The 18,173-nt window shown below is 45.1% G+C and overlaps 1 protein-coding gene across 4 annotated transcripts in view; it reads left to right on the plus strand.

Moving 5' to 3' along the window:
- Positions 1-270: 270 nt before the first annotated feature.
- The window catches only part of CFAP161 (cilia and flagella associated protein 161), a 57,675-nt gene continuing 39,772 nt past the window's right edge, over positions 271-18,173 (plus strand). Inside the window, exon 1 of one of the 4 annotated variants that reach the window (XM_063794271.1) lies at positions 271-8,009. In XM_063794271.1, the coding sequence (XP_063650341.1) occupies positions 7,948-8,009 (62 nt within the window). In that variant the 5' untranslated portion in view covers positions 271-7,947. The remainder of the gene's footprint in view (positions 8,010-18,173) is intronic. The other 3 variants (XM_063794270.1, XM_054667085.2, XM_063794269.1) reach the window with 3 other exon arrangements.

The following is an 18,173-nucleotide window of genomic DNA, read 5'->3' on the forward strand; positions in this document are numbered from 1 at the left end:
AATGATAGACTGGATTAAGAAAATGTGGCACATATACACCATGGAATACTATGCAGCCATAAAAAATGATGAGTTCATGTCCTTTGTAGGGACATGGATGAAACTGGAAATCATCATTCTCAGTAAACTATCGCAAGAACAAAAAACCAAACACCGCATATTCTCACTCATAGGTGGGAATTGAACAATGAGAACACATGGACACAGGAAGGGGAACATCACACTCTGGGGGCTGTTGTGGGGTGGAGGGAGCGGGGAGGGATAGCATTGGGGGATATACCTAATGCTAGATGATGAGTTAATGGGTGCAGCGCACCAGCATGGCACATATATACATATGTAACTAACCTGCACATTGTGCACATGTACCCTAAAACTTAAAGTATAATAATAAAAAAAAAAAGAAAGAAATATTTCTGAATGGCCCATACTTCAAAAGGGAAACAATAAATCCTCCGGCTAAAGCCCTAACCTTTAGAGGGTGATGTCAGAAGGAACACCGGAGACTGGACGCCGGAAGACCTGGGTGCTAGACCTGGCTCTGCTGGCCTTTCATGATGGGGAATTCTGTTTTCCTCTTTACCCCTGCTTTGTGTATCACTCAAGGAGTTTTACGAGGAGATCGCTAAGCTCTGACATTGCGAGACACCTTGTCCCTACTTTCTGAGACAGAGGTTGGGCACGATGACCCAGAGGTGAGACTTGATTTGGTGATTCTTGTGATCTGAATCTCTTCCATATGTCTAGTGTCAGCCCAGCTCAGGGAGCGGAGAACACGGGCAATCTGATACCTCCAGGAAGTCCAATGCTTCGTTGTTGCTAAAATTAGAACCAGGCTGCAGCTTAGATCAAGGCCATTCCTTTCCCAGCCTCACGGTGAGCTAACTCTTCTCCCTCCACCCTGCACCGTACAAATGTGCCGGTAATTATAGCAACATGAGCACCAGATGATTCATCCGGGAGTCTGGAGGAAAAAAGCAGAAACCAAGTTAGAGCTTTACAGAGATCCTGACCCTTATAGACAAGGAGATGAGAGTAGGCAAAAGGAGAAAACAAATGAGACAAGAGGGAAGGAAGAAGGAAAGAAGGAGGCAGAAACAATTGAAGAGAATTAACTTCTTAGCCTGGACAGGAACATGAGCGGAAGACCTAGTTAGTTCCTACTTACCCTTTGCGGCTGTGCTGGCAGCGTACCAAATGACTTCCCCAAGGACAGTGCTCCATTCTTTTTTGAAAAATAACTTCAAAAAATGAAATCATGATCTTTCCTGGTAATGCATTTCAGTAGCTTGCTTGTGTCTGTGTGTCAGTACGAATGGAGCTGGAGCTAGGCTTGATCCCAGCTTTGATACAGATTAACCATGATCTCGAGCAATTTACCTAATTGTTTGCACCTCATTTTCTTTGTCATAAAACAGAGAGATCTACCTCAAAGCACGCTGCGCAGCTAAAATGAGGTCAAATATATGAGAGTGCCTGGAAGGTTCACACAGGTTGGCCCAACCTAGGTTTAGCTGAAAACATATGTAAAAAAGATTGTCTAATCTAGGTGGTCTTTGTTTCTGCCTCTGGGGATCTTAATTTATCATAGGTATCCATTTCTGAGGTTGTTCTGTGGTAGTTTCTTTATCCTATATTTCTCTAATCATCCACTAGGTTTGCATGCAGATGGCAAGACTAAAAGTGCCTTTCCCTTCTGGTTGACAATGGAGTGGCAGTTAGCTTTTTAGGAGCTACCCTATCTTGAGCCTGTGCTGTCCAAGCTCTCTGTGCCATTTCTTCTGCTGTACGAGGGGATAGATCTGTCCTGCAGGGCTGTTGTGGAGATTAAAAGCAATGTCAAATGTGAAGTGCCTAATATAGTGGTAGATACATAATAGATGCTTAAGATGAGAAATGTTTAATAGGATGAGTTATTAGGAATTTTAAACATTAGTTATTTATGCCTGTAATCCCAGCACTTTGGGAGGCCGAGGTGGGCAGATCCCCTGAGGTTAGGAGTTCAAGACCAGCCTGGCCAACATGGTGAAACCCCGTCTCTACTAAAAATACAAAAATTAGCTGGGTGTGGTGGCGGGCGCCTGTAATCCCAGCTACTCAGGAGGCTGAGGCAGGAGAATTGCTTGAACCTGGGTGGCAGAGATTGCAGTGAGCCAAGATAGCACCATTGCACTCCGGCCTGGGCAACAGAGTGAGACTCCATCTCAAACAACAACAACAACAACAACAACAACAACAACAATAAACATTAGTTATTTAGTTAGTAAATTTGCTGCCCTGGATTTTTAAGCAGAATAAAAAAACTATTTTTCTCTCCCCTGCAAGGTCCTTTGATGGTCATGCCTTAGTGTTCATGAAGACTGGACTTCCTTTCCTCAGTGGGAGTGATACTCCCCTTGGCCCACCCTGTCCCCTTAGCTCTTACCTTTTCCTGGCACTTTGACCTGACTTCCAACTTCTAGCATCTGTGTCTTTCTTTTATCCTTTTTGCTTGGGGATTGGGGACTTTCCTAGCCACCTGAGCCCACTCTGTCCCCACATGGTTGGAAGTGCTTAGGAATTTGTACTCTTCGCCAGCAATCTTCAACCAATGACTGATGGGAGCTGGTGGATAAATACCCCAAATCCCTCCCTCCTCAGGTGGGATACAGTTGAGGTTTGTGTTCTGTGTTACCTCCCAGAGTTCCCCAGAGAGATGAAGCCCCAGTTGCCCACAGTGGAAATTTATGTGATCAGGTGCCCTTTGTAGGCTCCTTCCATTCCCCGTCTCACTTCCCTCCGCCCCTACCAGGGTCCTGGGATCGCTTCCCATTCACCTACTTACACTCATTCCTTTTCTCAGAGTTGGCTCCTTGGAGAATTTAACTAAGAAGACTCCAGGGAAGGCTTCGCTTTTGAAAATTAAAGACTCTGAAGGGCAAACTTCTTCTACTGTGTGAGGGGATAGATCTTCCCTGCAGGATGGATTAGCCAAGGGCTAGGGGTTGGAGGTTAATGCAGTGAGAAGAGGGAAATGTCTCAACCCTAGATGATGGGACTTGGATCCCAGGTAAGGAAGCAGCTTCAAATTGATTGGGAAGGAGACCAGGGCACAAGATCACATGCCTTCAAGGGTCAGAACCTCCCAGGGGATATATGTGTGGGTGTCAGTGGGGGACTTGGCATAATATACCGGTCCCTTGAGGCCTAGAGCAAGGTGCCAGGTGGCCAGGTTGGGAGGAAAGGCACAACTGATGGAAGCATCTCACCGCTGCAGAGGACTTACCCTGCTGGATGAGTATTTGGGCAAGCAAGAGGGTTTCATCCAGAACCTCGCTGTTAGACAGTTGGGGAATGGCTAGTATGCAGTAGTGGCTTTGGGGGAAACACAAGAAAAAAACAACAGAAAGATGCCCCCACACAAAGAAACATTGTTTTTGGACACCTATCAGTTGCCTAGATTTCTCTATGTTTGGTCATAGGGAAGAATAGTTGATTTTGGACTTCATGCCAATCCTGGCGTATGGAGAGATTAAAACACACCTAATTTCTTTTGGGGAAATACAAGCCTCAGTTTTGTTTTTCACACACACACACACACACACACACACACGAGACAGGTTTTTTTTTTGAGACAGGTTCTCGCTCTGTCACCCAGGCTGAAGTGCAGTGGCATAATCACAGCTTACTGCAGCCTCAACCACCAGGGCTCAAGCGATCCTCCTACCTCAGACTCCTGAGTAGCTGGGATGACAGGCATGCTCTACTACACCTGGTTATTATTTTTTTTTGTAGAGACAGGGTCCCACTATGTGGCCAAAGCTGGTCTCAAACTCCTGGGCTCAAGCAATTCTCCTGCCTTGGCCTCCCAAAGTGCAGGGACTAAGACACGAGCCACTGTGCCCGGCCTATGCCTCAATTTTGTACTTGACTGCCAAGCTCTTCACACTCATAACACCATTCTTATCATTGTTGTTGTTAATAGTAGTAATAATCATAATGATAATGATAAGAACAATGGGTTGAGGTTTTGTACTCCTGGTGGGGCAGGACTGAGCTGCATCTTTAAGTGACACTCCCTGCACAGTGGTTCTGGTGCCCTCACTTCCGGTGGGCTCCATTTGCAGTGTGTCTTCAATCTTATTGATTGGATGTGTTGAGCAAAATTCAGAGAAAGTGCTTCACAGAACTGCCCTGGCAGGGCTGCAAAATGGCCACACGAGGCTACCCAGAATGAAGCTACGTCTTCTAAGCGGGGAAGGGAATACAGAATTACTCTTCCTTCTGGGCATCCTGGCCACCCCCTCCTCTGACCTTGTGATGCTCTCTCTCTGTCTCGCTGTCTCTCTCTGACCTCTCCCTTCCCCTGGCACTGACTGATAAGGACAACAGAAGTCTGTTTTTGCCAACCTCATGAGGTCTGTGGTGGCCTAAAGTGACTGTGGGGTCTTGACCCTCAGGTCTCACTAGAGTCGGATATACTGAGAGACCAACTTCCCAACCAGAAATAACTTCAGAGAGACAGGACCAGGCTTCCGGAGTCACAGGACTGAGAGAGACTGAGCCAGCTATTTCAGGAGGTCTTCATAGCAGCAGACACAAAAACGGAAGACTGAAAACAGAGAGAGAGTTCTTTCTAGACATAAAAGTCTCAAGCTGAAAACCCTGGGGCTATCTCAGCGTCAACTCTTGGTGAGGCGCTGCTGTTCCTCAGGTGTGTGGAGACCCAGAAGACAAGTGCTCCCTCTTTTATGCAGAGACAAGCAGCTGTCTTAGAACTGATGATTAGGCTGTGCGCGTGGCTCACACCTGTAATTCCAGCACTTTGAGAGGCAGGTGGATCACTTGAAGTCAGGCGTTTGAGGCCAGCATGGTCAACATGGTGAAACCCCGTCTCTACTAAAAATATGAAAATTTATCTGGGCATGGTGGTGCATGCCTGTAATCCCAGCTACTCAGGAGGTGGAGGCAGGAGAATTGCTTGAACTCGGGAGGCAGAGGTTGCAGTGAGCCGAGATCACACCACTGAACTCCAGCCTTCCAGCCTGGGCAACAGAGTGAGACTCTGAAAAACGAAACAAAACAAAACAAAATACTGATGACCACAGGAATTATATCTGTGTAGCCACAGATGCGAGCCCTTGGGCCTAAGTTTCTCTCTGTCAGTCTAGGTTCTTCCCATCATAAAGTAAGGAGGTCAGTTGAGATGGTCAGCTCCCACCTCTCCTTCCTGCTTCTGAAACTCACAGATGGATACCCCAAGGTGCCCACGTTCTGATTCAGCCCCACCTGAGGCTGGTTCTTTTCTGTCATCTTGATAGTCTTAGAATTCAATTTTCCTGGGGGTCTGGTGTTACCATTATGAACTATCATTCCCTAGGACTCTTTCACAGCCTGCCAAGACACCTATTAGCCTCTCCTTTGAGGCTAACCAGGCTTGGGCATCCGTCCTGATGAACAGGGGGCCCACTGATGCCATCCCTGTGGAGGGACAGACACTGGCTATTGTGGACACAGAGCTCTGCCTGCCTCAGCGCACACTTGTCCCAGCTTTCTGCTTGCTCCCTGCCTCTTCCTGCCTTGAGGTGTTGCAAGCTAGCCACCAGGATCCGTAAAGGAAATCTAGACATGGCTTTTATTTTTTAATTTTTTTTTTTTGAGATGAGGTTTCCCTATGTTGCCCAGGATGATCTCAAACTCCTAACCTCAAGCAGTCCTCCTGCCTCAGCCTCCTGAGTACTGGGACCGAAGGCACGTGCCACCATGCGTGGCTAATTTCCTTTTGTTTTCTAGAGATGGGGTCTTGCTATGTTGCCCAGGCTGGTCTCGAATTCCTGGGCCCAAGAAATCCTCCTGCCTTGGCCTCCCAAAGTGCTGGGATTATAGAAGTGAGCCATCACACCCGGCCTGGAGGTGGTCTTTGAGATCGGATATTAAGCAGACTTACACCAACTTTTCTTTCTTTTAGGTTCTCAAGGCATCTCTTACAAATGTAGAGAAAGCCCTGGCTATGGGCCACGTCTCATTTCCTTGCAGAAACCCCTTCTCTCTGAAATACAGTGGAATGTAAGAATTGCCCATCTGAAGACCTTTGTGTCCTTTTCCAACACTGCTGTTGGAGATGCTGCTCATTGTGTGACCTCATGTCTGTTGTATAAAGATCCACTTGATAAATTTCTCCTTGAACACAGTGCCAGGAAAATTTTCTTTTTCCAATCGGATTCCAAAGTTATTGTACAATGAGAAGTATATGAGCCAGTGTGTTTCCCTTTTATCCAGGAAACTCAGTGATAAATCCAGGGTTTAACTGTAGTAAACAACATCCCAGGTGCCTTGAAACGTATTGTTCTCTTTTTACTCTAGCTCATTGGTCCTTGAGTTGTGTTCTGTTTTTAATGTTTCCTTAGACTCCTTTGGGAAATAGTAAGGTGTAAATTTTCTCCAAAAAAATCCATGCATACAAGCACATATACATGAGATAGATGGCCTCTTCCTGTCCCTTTCTTACCATCACCACTGCTATGTCCCCAGCCCAGGCTAAATGCCAGGCACTGGGAATGCAGTGATGAAAGGCGCTGCCTGTGAATGACTCATGGTTAGTCTATTGCAGGGATAAGCTGGCACAGAAAGAATGCGAATGTAAGGCGGAATAGGGTCAGTGCCGACATCAAGGAACAAAGAAAAAGCTAGAGGGGTTCAGAAGGAGAGCAATTGATTCTGGAAAGAGACATCAGAATGTGGAAGCCTTCTTGGATGGAAGGGAATTTCAACTGGAAATTGATGGAAAGGATGGAAAGGATTTTGAAGGCAGAGAAAGAGGAGGAACATCTCTGACTGAGAAAACAGTTTGAACAAAGACTTGTTCTGGAAAAAAAGTAAATTGTCCTCCACATTTGGCAAAAACACTAGGAACTGAGTTGGTTGGCAGGTAGGATACATGAAGGAGACAGTGGGAACTGAGGATAAGATTCTTTCACATGATATGTATTTTGCAATTTATAAATGGAATTTGGGTTCAAGCCTGTAGTCCCAGCTACTGAGAGGCTGAGGGAGGAGGATTGCTTGAGCCTAGGATTTCGAGACTAGCCTGGACAACAGAGCCAGACCCCATTTCTTAAAAAAAAAAAAAAAAAGATCTTGGGTTCAATATGTCCTTTTGTTCAACAACCCTGTGAAGTAGCAGAGGAAATAGGATTATTTCCTGTAATGTATCAGGTAACCCGGTTACAGGGCAGTTAATTCATTCTAAGTGACACAGGCTGTAAGTGAGAAAACCAGCACCAAATTTCACACTAATTTTACTACATTAAGTTTCATCTCTGGAAATCAAGAAGAGGTTTGCAGGGCCAAGCTAGTTGAAGCTTACCTTGGACTAAGAATCAAAGTCGGTTTTTTTTTTCCTTTCTTTTTTTTTTTCTTAAGAGGTGGGTGGGGGTGTTGACAAGGAGGAAAGGGAGGAACCCACAAATGTAATTTCAGCAACAGTTCCCTTAACAACGCCCGCAGATGGATGAATTTCCGCACAGTCTGGTTCTCTGTTCCTTTTCTGTTCCTGAAGAGAAACAATTGAGGGAGTGAGGGATATGCAGTGATGTTTATCTTTCCAGCTCTGAACTTTCAAATTCTGGAATCCCCCAGGGTTGGGGAAGGGTGGGTGTAGTCACTTCCCACCGTTGCAGAGGGATGGGAGATGTAGCAACTCCTGTTGGGGCATGGGGCGGGGTGTGTGATTTCCTCCCAAATCGGAAATTTATCTCCCGAATGGGAGGCTGCAGAGAGTCATCAAGGACTTATCTCCAGGAGCAGACACCAGAGAGGAGCCCTGCCCAATCCTTTACCCCAAAGGGGGCGTGCTTAGCCCGAGGAGGAAGAAGAGGGTTGCCAGCTAAGAGTCAGCACCAAGGGCGCCCGCTCTCATTCATGTGTCAATGAAGAATTCCTGCCAGACTTCCAGTACTGTCCTCGACCATGGGCAGAATCCCAGCTGCCCCTCCCAGAACACTCCATGCCACTGGAACTCAGGAGCTCAGGTCAGTTCTGTAATTGAAAGCAAAGGGGAATTTTGGTCCTTTCCTTGGATTGAGTCCAGAATTCTGGGATGAACAGCTCAGCTCCTAGAAATTATGCTCTGGAATTTCCAAAAGCTCAACAAATAGCCCCAACATGCAGGGTTGTCTGTTGAGATGAAGCATCCTTTTACTACCCTTAGAACATTGCAACAGGAAGGAAGTCCCATCCCTTTTTTATAGATGAGGAAACTGCAGGTTAGAGAGGCTAAATATATATTAAATCAAGCATATTAATTCTAGTATTTAAATTTTCTAAGTGCTTATTTTATTTTAAATCTGTTTTATTAGACCTAAAGGTAGGTAAATCTTCCTCTCCTACTATCTTCCTCCTCACGTATATTTCCAAAGGTTTTTTTTTCCCTATATTTATACAAGTAATTAGCTTCCGTCCATTTGTTTCATCACCTATAAAATAGGAATGATCTTTGCCTCATAGATGCATGAGTATTAAAGTACATAAGATAATACATGTATGGCATTTAAAGCAGTTTGCAAACACTCAATAAGTGTTATAAGAGGAGAAAATTTCCACTTAAAACTTCTTCCACCTTCTCTGCCTGTCTGCATCCCAGGTTTTTGGTATAGTCTGGGACTTTTGACAAAGTTTAATGCTCGTTACCATACTGATGTATTTTTTTTCTCCAAGAATTATTTAACATCTGCATTATTTTGAAACTGTATTCATAATACTTATTTCATCTTAGTTCTAAGTTTAAATTATTTCAGTGCTGATTATCTGTCCTACTGTAATACAGTCTTCTATTATAGAGTTCTTTATTTTGACGTATAGATCAACTGCATAGTATTTTTATGGAAAGGTACGGCAGAGGCATATTGAGACCTTACAGATACCTTAGAGTGTCTTTCTGTTGCTTTAAATAATGAACAATGGATGACTTCTTGGGGTTTGAAATCTTGCTTTGCAAACTTTCCCCCTCAGAATTTTATGGAGCTGCTGGAGTACACTGAGGCTAGCTCCATTTTTCTTCCATTGCCTACAATGTTCTACATGCCTAGATAATAATAGGCATCTTCCTTTATCCTTGAAATAAAAAAATTATCTACTTTTTATCTCTTAAGAATTCTCATTCTTAACAAAAAGAGGTTTAAGTTGGCCAGGTATTTCCTTTTCCTCTCTCTCTCTATTTTTTTTTTTTTTTTTAAGAGACACAGTCTCGCCATGTTGGCCAGGCTGTTCTAGAACTCCTGGGTTCAGGCAATCCTCCTGCCTTGGCCTCCCAAAGTGCTAGGATTACAGGAGTGAGCCACCATGCCAATCCTCCTGCCTTGGCCTCCCAAAGTGCTAGGATTACAGGAGTGAGCCACCATGCCAATCCTCCTGCCTTGGCCTCCCAAAGTGCTAGGATTACAGGAGTGAGCCACCATGCCAATCCTCCTGCCTTGGCCTCCCAAAGTGCTAGGATTACAGGAGTGAGCCACCATGCCTGGCCCCAGAATATGTCTTTGTGTCATCCTTTGGTCCTCACTGCATTTGTCCTCCTGCATGCTAGTAGCTCCTCTCATTTTCCTCCAGGTAGAGGGATGGCTGGTTAAGTCTGTGTTACTAGTTCAATAACTTGGCCACCAACTTGGCTGGCTTGAGGAAGGAGTTTAGAAAATCCCTAGATGTGTATGCTTGGTTTTGTTTTTGATAATGCTGCTTTACTGGGGCAAACATTCCACATCTCATTTCTGATCAATCCAGCCTTCCTTCTGTGAATGGGTCCTGGCAAGGTTGGCAATGGAAATATTTAACAACCTGCCCTGACTAATCAGGAATAGGCAGAGGTAGTGTTGAGGCAGAGGCCTAGAAGCCCCTCTTGTGCCAAATATTTACCCTTTGTTAAATAAAGGTGGTGGTGGTGGCTGGGTGCCGTGGCCTGTCATCCCAGCACTTTGGGAGGCTGAGTCTATTGGATCACCTGAGGTCAGGAGTTTGAGACCAGCCTGGCCAACATGGTGAAACCCTGACTCTATTAAAAATACAAAAATTAGCTGGGTGTGGTGGCAGGCACCTGTAATCCCGGCTACTTGGGAGGCTGAGGCAGGATAGTCACTTGAACCCGGGAGGTGGAGGTTGCAGTGAGCTGAGATCACACCACAGCACTCCAGCCTGGGTGACAGAGTAAGACTCTGTCTCAAAAAAAAAAAAAAAAAAAGATTGTGGTGGTGGTGGGGTGATTCGTGAGTGATCTGAGAGGGAGAGGCTGGGAATGTTATTATAGTAGGGAGCATGCAGGAGGCTCTGGGCAATAGCTCTTTGCCAACCAGCATGGAAGTATAACAATGCATTAACACTCAAAGAGCCAGCCAGTGCATCTAGTGATGTCAGACTGAAGTCCAGCCCACAGTGTCAGGGACAATTCCTGTGGAGCTGGCCCCCAGGTGCTCTGTCAGTGTCTTTACTTGCTGTTGTCCTCTGGCAGGGATGCTTTGCAATGCTGTTTGATTAGCAATGACATCCCCCCAAACTCAGAATCAGGATGGTTGTCTGACATTCTCCAGGAATCTAATCATGTGCCTGGCCAACTGACCTTACTACCTCACTGCAGACTACACCACCACCCTCTTCCAGGACAAAAGGTGTAGCTCTGAGGGTACACTTGGAGACGGCAAGTACCATCTGTAATATTGAACTGAGATTGACATTTAGTTGTTATTGAATTTCATCATTCCCTGGAATTGAGCCAAAGAGTGGCTCTATCATGTGGCAGCCAAACTGTTAGGAGAATGGTGCCAAGTAGTGCAAATTTGTTCAGCACAAATAGCAATTGTGCTCAGAATATTCTCACACAAGGAGAGGATCAGGAAAAGAGTGGTTCTGATCTAGGTCCCTGAGCTGCTGGGTGAGGGCTGGGTCTGAGAAAGTATCAGGACCAGGCCATGTTCACGTTTTCTAGGCCAGTTCCAGCACAAGACCTTTTGCAGAAAATTCAAGGGGAGGTGATCTATGCAGAGTGTTATGTAAATCCAGTCATAGAAGTGGGTCACAGGGCCCAGTGCTGTGGCTCACACCTATAATCCCAGCACTTTGGGAGGCCAAGGCCGGGAGATTGCTTGAGCCCAGGAGTTCAAGACCAGACTGGGCAACATAGCAAGACTTCTGTCTCTACAAAAAAAAATAAAAAATTAGTTGATGTGGTGGTGCACATCATTTCAGCTACTTCAGAGGCAGAGGTAGAAGGGTTGCTTGAGTCCAGGAGGTGAAGGCTGCAGTGAGCTGTGATTGCATCACTGCCCTCCAGCCTGGGCAACAGAATGAGATCCTGTTTCAAAAAAATTAAAAAGTAAGCCACAGATATTTTATAGGTATGTGTATTTCTTCTGCAGAGGGCAGGCTGGTATCTGTGGCAGGCAAACCCAAAGAGACACCAGTTTAGCTTGCAGATACCTCAAGCCCCAGGACTCACATGCCAGGACAGATGATAGGACAAGAAATGTAGTTGATGTTGGATCATTACGTTGGGTATTAATTTGGAAGGGAAGAATTTGATCTATGGGGTTGAATCAATGAGGAAGTTTTATAGACATAGAACATCCAAAAGATTGATAATAAAGGAGGATTTTGGAGAGTCTCCCAGACAAGCCTTTAAAATGTACCTGGGTTGAAAGACCAAATATCTTAGCCTCACTGAAGGGCAGCCGCTGGAGAAAGAGAAGACCGAGGAAGCACATCATGATGATGATGATGATGGTGACGATGGGCAACTTTTATTGAGCACTTAGTATGAGCCTGGCACTGCTCACGTCAAATTTATATGTATTAACTCATTAACTCATTTACTTGTTGCAGTAAGTGAACAAAATAGATAGTATTACTGTAGTGTTGTGATAAAGACTGGTTTTCATCTACGATTCCTGGCTCATAACTCCCATAACACAAGTTACAGGCTTTTGTTATAATGCTGGATGTGTTTGGCCTCAGGAAACAGAATCTCCTGCCCTCCTTTCACTTGCCCCAAGGCAGGACTCTAGTCTTTCCCCACCTTTCTGATTGGAGTCTCAAGATCCTCCCCAGGGAGGATCCCACCCTATATCCTGGAGAAAGGATTGCTGACCTTATGAACCTTCCGTAAAAACTCAAGAGGAAAACAAAAAACCCAAGAGGACTGTGAATTTGGGGAGCTTATGAATAGAATAGCTGACCACCTGGAGGTTCCTGGAGGGTGGTGTGCCCAGGAAGGGCATGGAAGCGCCGCGCCCCGTCCCCCATAGCTCGCCATATGCATTTCTTCACCTGTATCCCTTGCAGTACTCAGTATAATAAGCTACTACCTGTGTTTACCTGAGTTCTGTGAGCTGCTCCAGCAAATCTCAAACCTAGAGGGGATTATGGGAATCCCAACTTGAAGCCAGAAGGTCAGATGTTCTGGAGGCCTGAACTTGCAACTGGTATCTGGCTTGAGGGGTAGTCTTGGGAACTGAGTCCTCAGTCCATGGGTTCTGACACTGTCTCCGGATAAATAGTGTTGGAATGAATTGGAGGGCACCTAGCTGGTGTCCGCTGCTTGGTGAATGGGGGAAAACCCCCTCATGTTTGGTCACAGATGTCCTCTTCTATGTTGATGGTTATTGTGGTGGTATGAGAGGTGAGGAAAAACATGATTTCAGAGAGTTTTCCCCTAAATAATTACTATCCCCATTTTCCAGATGGGAAAATAGAGGCGCAGAGAGGAGAACAAAAACTGCTCAAAGGTGACAGAGCTAATAAGTGATGGAGCTGGTTGTCAAGTGCTTTTCCACTAAAGAAAAAGAATGGGCAGCCTTCTAATTAAGTAATGAAAATCAAAATTTTTTTCTGCAAGGCAGAGAAAGTAGCAGTAGAATTCAGCATGGAAAACAGGGACTGGTTCAGTCAAATGCTGCCAGGAGGCATCCACAGACAGGAGCTTTTAGCCAACTTCAGTTTTCGCCTTCCATTTTCCCTCTAGTGCAGTGAAGCTGGGAAGAGACTAGAAAGCTGTGACAGTGAGCCTGGGGCAGTAGGGACTGCTTCCTAGGCCTTACCCAGGTCGTCTGAACTGAACAGGAGTGGGCCAAAGTTCTGGCAGCTACTTTAAAGACAGCGAGTATTCCACAAGGAGCTGCAAGGAAGGTATCCTCTCCCATGAGTGGGACTTAGGCTGTGCCAAAGGGATATGGTATCCAAGGGAGTTACAAGGCGTCCTTCTGATCTTATTTGGAAGGTTCTAGAAAGACTGCATTTGGATCTCACAGGCTGAGGAAATATATAAAAGAATTCTTTCCAAATATCTTATATCTAAGTCTTAAGTTATTCCAATCTGAAAGTGTGGAAAAATCATCCCAAATGCCACTAGTCAGAGGTTATTTCCAATCCCAATCTGGAAAACATTCTTCCAGGCATCCCTGTAGGCTTCTATACATGGGTATAAAATTTTACATAAATGGCACCTACTGTATATGATATTCTCTAGTTTGCTATTTATATGGCATGTTGGTTTTCTAGGGCTGCTGTAAGAAATTGCGACAAACTTGGTGGGTTAAAACAAGGGAAATTTATTCTCCCATGGTTCTAGAGGCCAGAAACCTGTTACCAAGATTTTGGCAGGGTTGGTTCCTTCTGGTGACTCCGAGGGAGAATCTGTTCCATGCCTCTTCTGGCAGCTTCTGGCGATCCTTGATGTTCCCTGTCTTGTAGCTGTGTCACCTCAATTTTTTGTCTTTCTTTTCTTTTCCCTCCCTCCCTCCCTCCCTCCCTTCCTTCCTCCCTCCCTCCCTTCCTTTCTCCCCCATGCCTTCCTCCCCCCTCCCCTCCCTCCCTTCCTCCCTTCCTTCCCTCCCTTCCTCCCTTCCTTGCTCCCTTCCTTCCTTTTTTCTCCCTCCCTCCCTCCCCCTCCGTTCCCCTCCCCCTCCCTCCCTCTGTCCCTTCCTTCCTTCCTTTTTTCCTCCCTCACTCCCCCTGTCCCTCCTCCTTTCTCCCCCACCCTCCCCCCTCTTTCTTTCTCTTTCTCTCTCTCTCCTTTCTCTTTCTCTTTCTTTCTCTTTCTTTTTTCCTTCCTTTCTTTTCCTTCCTTTCTTCCTTTCTTTCCTTTCCTTCTTCTTTTCTTCCCTCCTTCCCTCCTTCCTTCTTTTCCTCCTTCCCTCCTTCCTTCCTTCTTCCCTTCCTCCCTTCCTGCCTCACTCCTTCTCTTCTTTCTTTTCTGAGACAGGGTCTCACTGTGTCACCCAGGCTGGAGTGCAGTGGCCCAATCACAGCTCACTGCAGCCTTGACCTGCCAGGCTCCAGCAATTCTCCCACCTCAGCTTCTGAGCCAAGCAATCAGTGGCCACTGGAGAAGTTGGTTGGCAGAAGTGGAGGGATAGCAACTTATCTGAGACAAATAGAGGAGGGTTTCCTGCAATTCTGGGGAAACTGAGACCTGCCTATTGCAGCAGCTCATGACTAATGTATTAACACTTCCGGGCTGCTATGAGATCCAGGTGGACAGGCATTTGAAGGCTGACGCAGGCAGAAGATTATTAAGTCCACGTGATGTGTAAACACAGGTTTTGGAGGATGGGTAGCTGTGTATTTCCAGTGAATAAAATTTATGATAATATGAGTGTTTGTACTGTACTACAGATGGTCCCAGGAGAGTGAAAAAGAAACTGAACAATTCACTGATGTGGCAGGTGCTTTCAAATATCCCCTTGTCTATCAGGCATTGTCGTTGGGGCTAAGGCTATGTCGATGAAACAAAAAGACCCCTGTCTTTATGGGGCTTACACTAGTCCAAGTTGCTCATTGCCAGGAAAAATTGCCCATAATAGGGATTTGCAGAGAAAATGCAAAGTGTCATGAGAACCAGGGAGTAGCAGACAGCTTAATCTGGGCTGGGGATGTTGCTGAGGGAGATGACTTCTAAGATGGTCTTGATAGATGAGTAGAAATCACACGGAGAAGAAGGGTCTTGAGAAAGTAAATTCAAATAGAGTTAAAAGCAAGGGCAAGAAAGACATAGTGTGGGGGAGTCTCAAGGATTTTGATATTTTTAGAACATAATGTGAAACAGGATTATTTGCAGGAGTGAAACCTAAGACTATTGCAAGTAGACAATAATTTAATAGGCTTTCGACATCAGACTGATGGGGTTTCACCGTGTTAACCAGGATGGTCTCGATCTCCTGACCTCATGATCCACCTACCTCGGCCTCCCAAAGTGCTGGGATTACAGGCATGAGCCACCGTGCCCGGCTGGCTTTTAACCTCAGTGTTTATTACAGTGAGAGAAGATGTATCATTAGTTCCAGAAGCAAAGGTTTACAACTCCCTTTGGAATCAGAGACCCACTTGTAAACTGGAGTCTTCTGAACTGAGCCTGGAGAACACCTTGCTGTCACTGCATCATTTTTCTAGTTACAAATCAGAAGCTGTACCCACGAATTGCCACATGAGGGCACAGTTGCCCAATTATGAAATTAAACACGCTCTTTCAAAGGTCAGGGAAGCCCTTGTCCTAAACACTTCTTCTGGATGAGACATTACTTTTGAGCATGAGAAACAGCCCACTGTGGCTGTGTGGTGGCTCAAGCCTGTAATCCCAGGACTTTGGGAGGCCGAGGCAGGTGGATCGCTTGAGCCCAGGAGTTCAAGACCAGCTTGAGCTGCATAGCAAGACCACATTTCTACAAAATATTTAAAAATTAGCCGGGCGTGATGGTGTGCACCTATAGTACTAGCTTCTCAGGAGGCTGAGGTGGGAGGATTGCTTGAGCCAAGGAGTGCAAGGCTACAGTGAGCTGTGATCACACTATGACACTCCAGCCTAAATACAGCAAGACCCTGTTTCAAACAAACCAAAACAAGAAACAAGCCCAATGCGACTATCTAAAACCTGCAAACATCTGCTGAATGAGGTGCCTGGAGGAATTTGAGCAGAAAACTGGTTCCCATTCTTGGTCTGCTGTCAGTCTTTTCATAATAATAAGCAGTAGTATTTACTGAGTACTCACTGTGTCCTAGGTACTGTGCCAATGTGTCACACACGTCATCTTACATACATATCCACACTCATCATATAACGTGAGTGAGGTTATTTCTCCATTTTACAGATGAGGCGACTAAGTCATAGATTGTGATTCCACCCAAGGTTTACACAGCAGGTGAGTGCTTAGTTCTGCCATTTGGATTGAGAATATCTGACTCCAAAGCCTGTGATTTAAATTACAGAGGCTGGGCACAGTGGCTCATGCCTGTAATCCCACCACTTTGGGAGGCCGGGGCGGGCGGATCACCTGAGGTCGGGAGTTTGAGACCAGCCTGGCCAACATGGAGAAATCCCATCTCTCCTAAAAATGCAAAATTAGCCAGGTGTAGTGGCGTGTGCCTGTAATCCCAGCTACTCGGGAGGCTGAGGCAGGAGAATTGCTTGAACCCAGGAAGCGGAGGTTGTGGCGAGCCGAGATCATGCCATTGCACTCCAGCCTGGGCAACAAGAGTGAAACTCAGTCTCAAATAAAATAAAATAAAATAAAATAAAATAAAATAAAATAAAATAAAAAAACAGAGCTGGTCATATAATATAGAATTATTTTCTAACCTCTTGTAACGGAAGTACCCAAATAAAACTGATGTGTATAAACATGGTCTGAGACCCGCGAATGCTATGAACACATGAGGAAAGCTTTACTTTTCAATGGTTTCTTTCTCCCTTCCTCCCCTCTTATCACATTTTTTTTTTTTTTTGATGGTGGGTTTTAGTTCTGACTCCCATGTTAACTTATGTTTTCCCATACTATCTCTGCACTTCCGTTTCCTCGTCTGTGAAACTGAGACACAACCTATCTTCTCCCATCAGCTTAAGGGAACTGGAGAAGCTGACGGTTTGGGGAAATGAGTCTGCCTTGATATCCTTCTGTGCACATTCATCCAGTATCTTTAAGTTCCTGGAAATGGTCTCTTTCTTAACTTTACCCTATTGTACTGTAAGTGAATAATTGCATTGCTTCCAAACCTTTTATAATTGCTGACTTTTAAATTGCAGAAAAATAGAAATGGACCCAAACAGATTCATTCTTGTTGCATTCTGAATCTTATATTCAATATGTGAAATGCTTTTATTTATATTTTTCTGAAGCCATAAGGGCCAGCATTTTTTTTTTTCCCAACCAGCAACAGGAGATGAATGGGTCAATGAGAATCAGATGAGTGTTCCCACAGTTGTGGCCAGATAAGGGGTAGGAAGTAGAAAAGGCCCTGGACAAAAAGCCAAGTGACATTGATTCTAGCCCCTGCTCTTCCTCCTGAGGGGCTTGTGGTCCTCAAGGATTTGGACCCACTCTGGGCTTTTATTTTCTCAGCTGTAAAATTAGAAGGGCCAAAGTAGATCGGTGGTTTTCAATCTATGCTCTACAGATTCTTAGGGCCCTCTGGTGGGGCAAGGTGGAAGTTTTGGCCCCAACTCACCCTTTGAGTCTATCATAAGACCACCCTTTTTAAATCTGTGAGGCAACTTCAAAAGTTCTTGGGAAAATGTAATTAATAGGTAAAAATAAAAAATATAAGCTTTATTTCTCAACATAACCTCCATCATATTCAAGACACTTTTGTAAGCAATGTTACCAGCCATTTAGTCCAGCTGTAAAGAATTGAGGTTCCTGGGAATTTAACCATGTCAATGCTGTCTTTTTTACATTATTAACCGAAGAAAAAAGGGTTTCCTTTAAAAGTTTTTCAAGATTCTGAAACAAAAAGAAGTCAGAAGGAGCCAAATCAGGACTGTAAGGTGGATGCCTAATGATTTCCCATTGAAAGTCTCACAAAATTGCCCATGTATGATAAGAGGAGTGAGCAGGAGCATTGTCATCGTGGAGAAGGGCTCTCCAGTGAAGCTGTCCTGGGTGTTTATCTGCTCATACTCTGGCTAACTTTCTCAAAACACCCTTATAATGAACAGATGTTATCATTCTTTGGTCCTCCAGAAAGTCAACAAGAAAAATGCCTTGAGCATCCCAAAAAACTCTTGCCATGACCTTTGCTCTTGACTGGTCCACTATTGCTTTGACTGGGCCACTTCCACCTCTTGGTAGCCATTGCTTTGATTGTGCTTTGTCTTCAGGATCATACTGGCAAAGCCATATTTCATCTCCTGTTGCAGTTCTTCAAAGAAATGCTTCAGGATCTTA

Source organism: Pan troglodytes, chromosome 16 (genome assembly GCF_028858775.2).
Source record: "Pan troglodytes isolate AG18354 chromosome 16, NHGRI_mPanTro3-v2.0_pri, whole genome shotgun sequence".
NCBI classification, from domain to species: Eukaryota; Metazoa; Chordata; class Mammalia; order Primates; family Hominidae; genus Pan; species Pan troglodytes.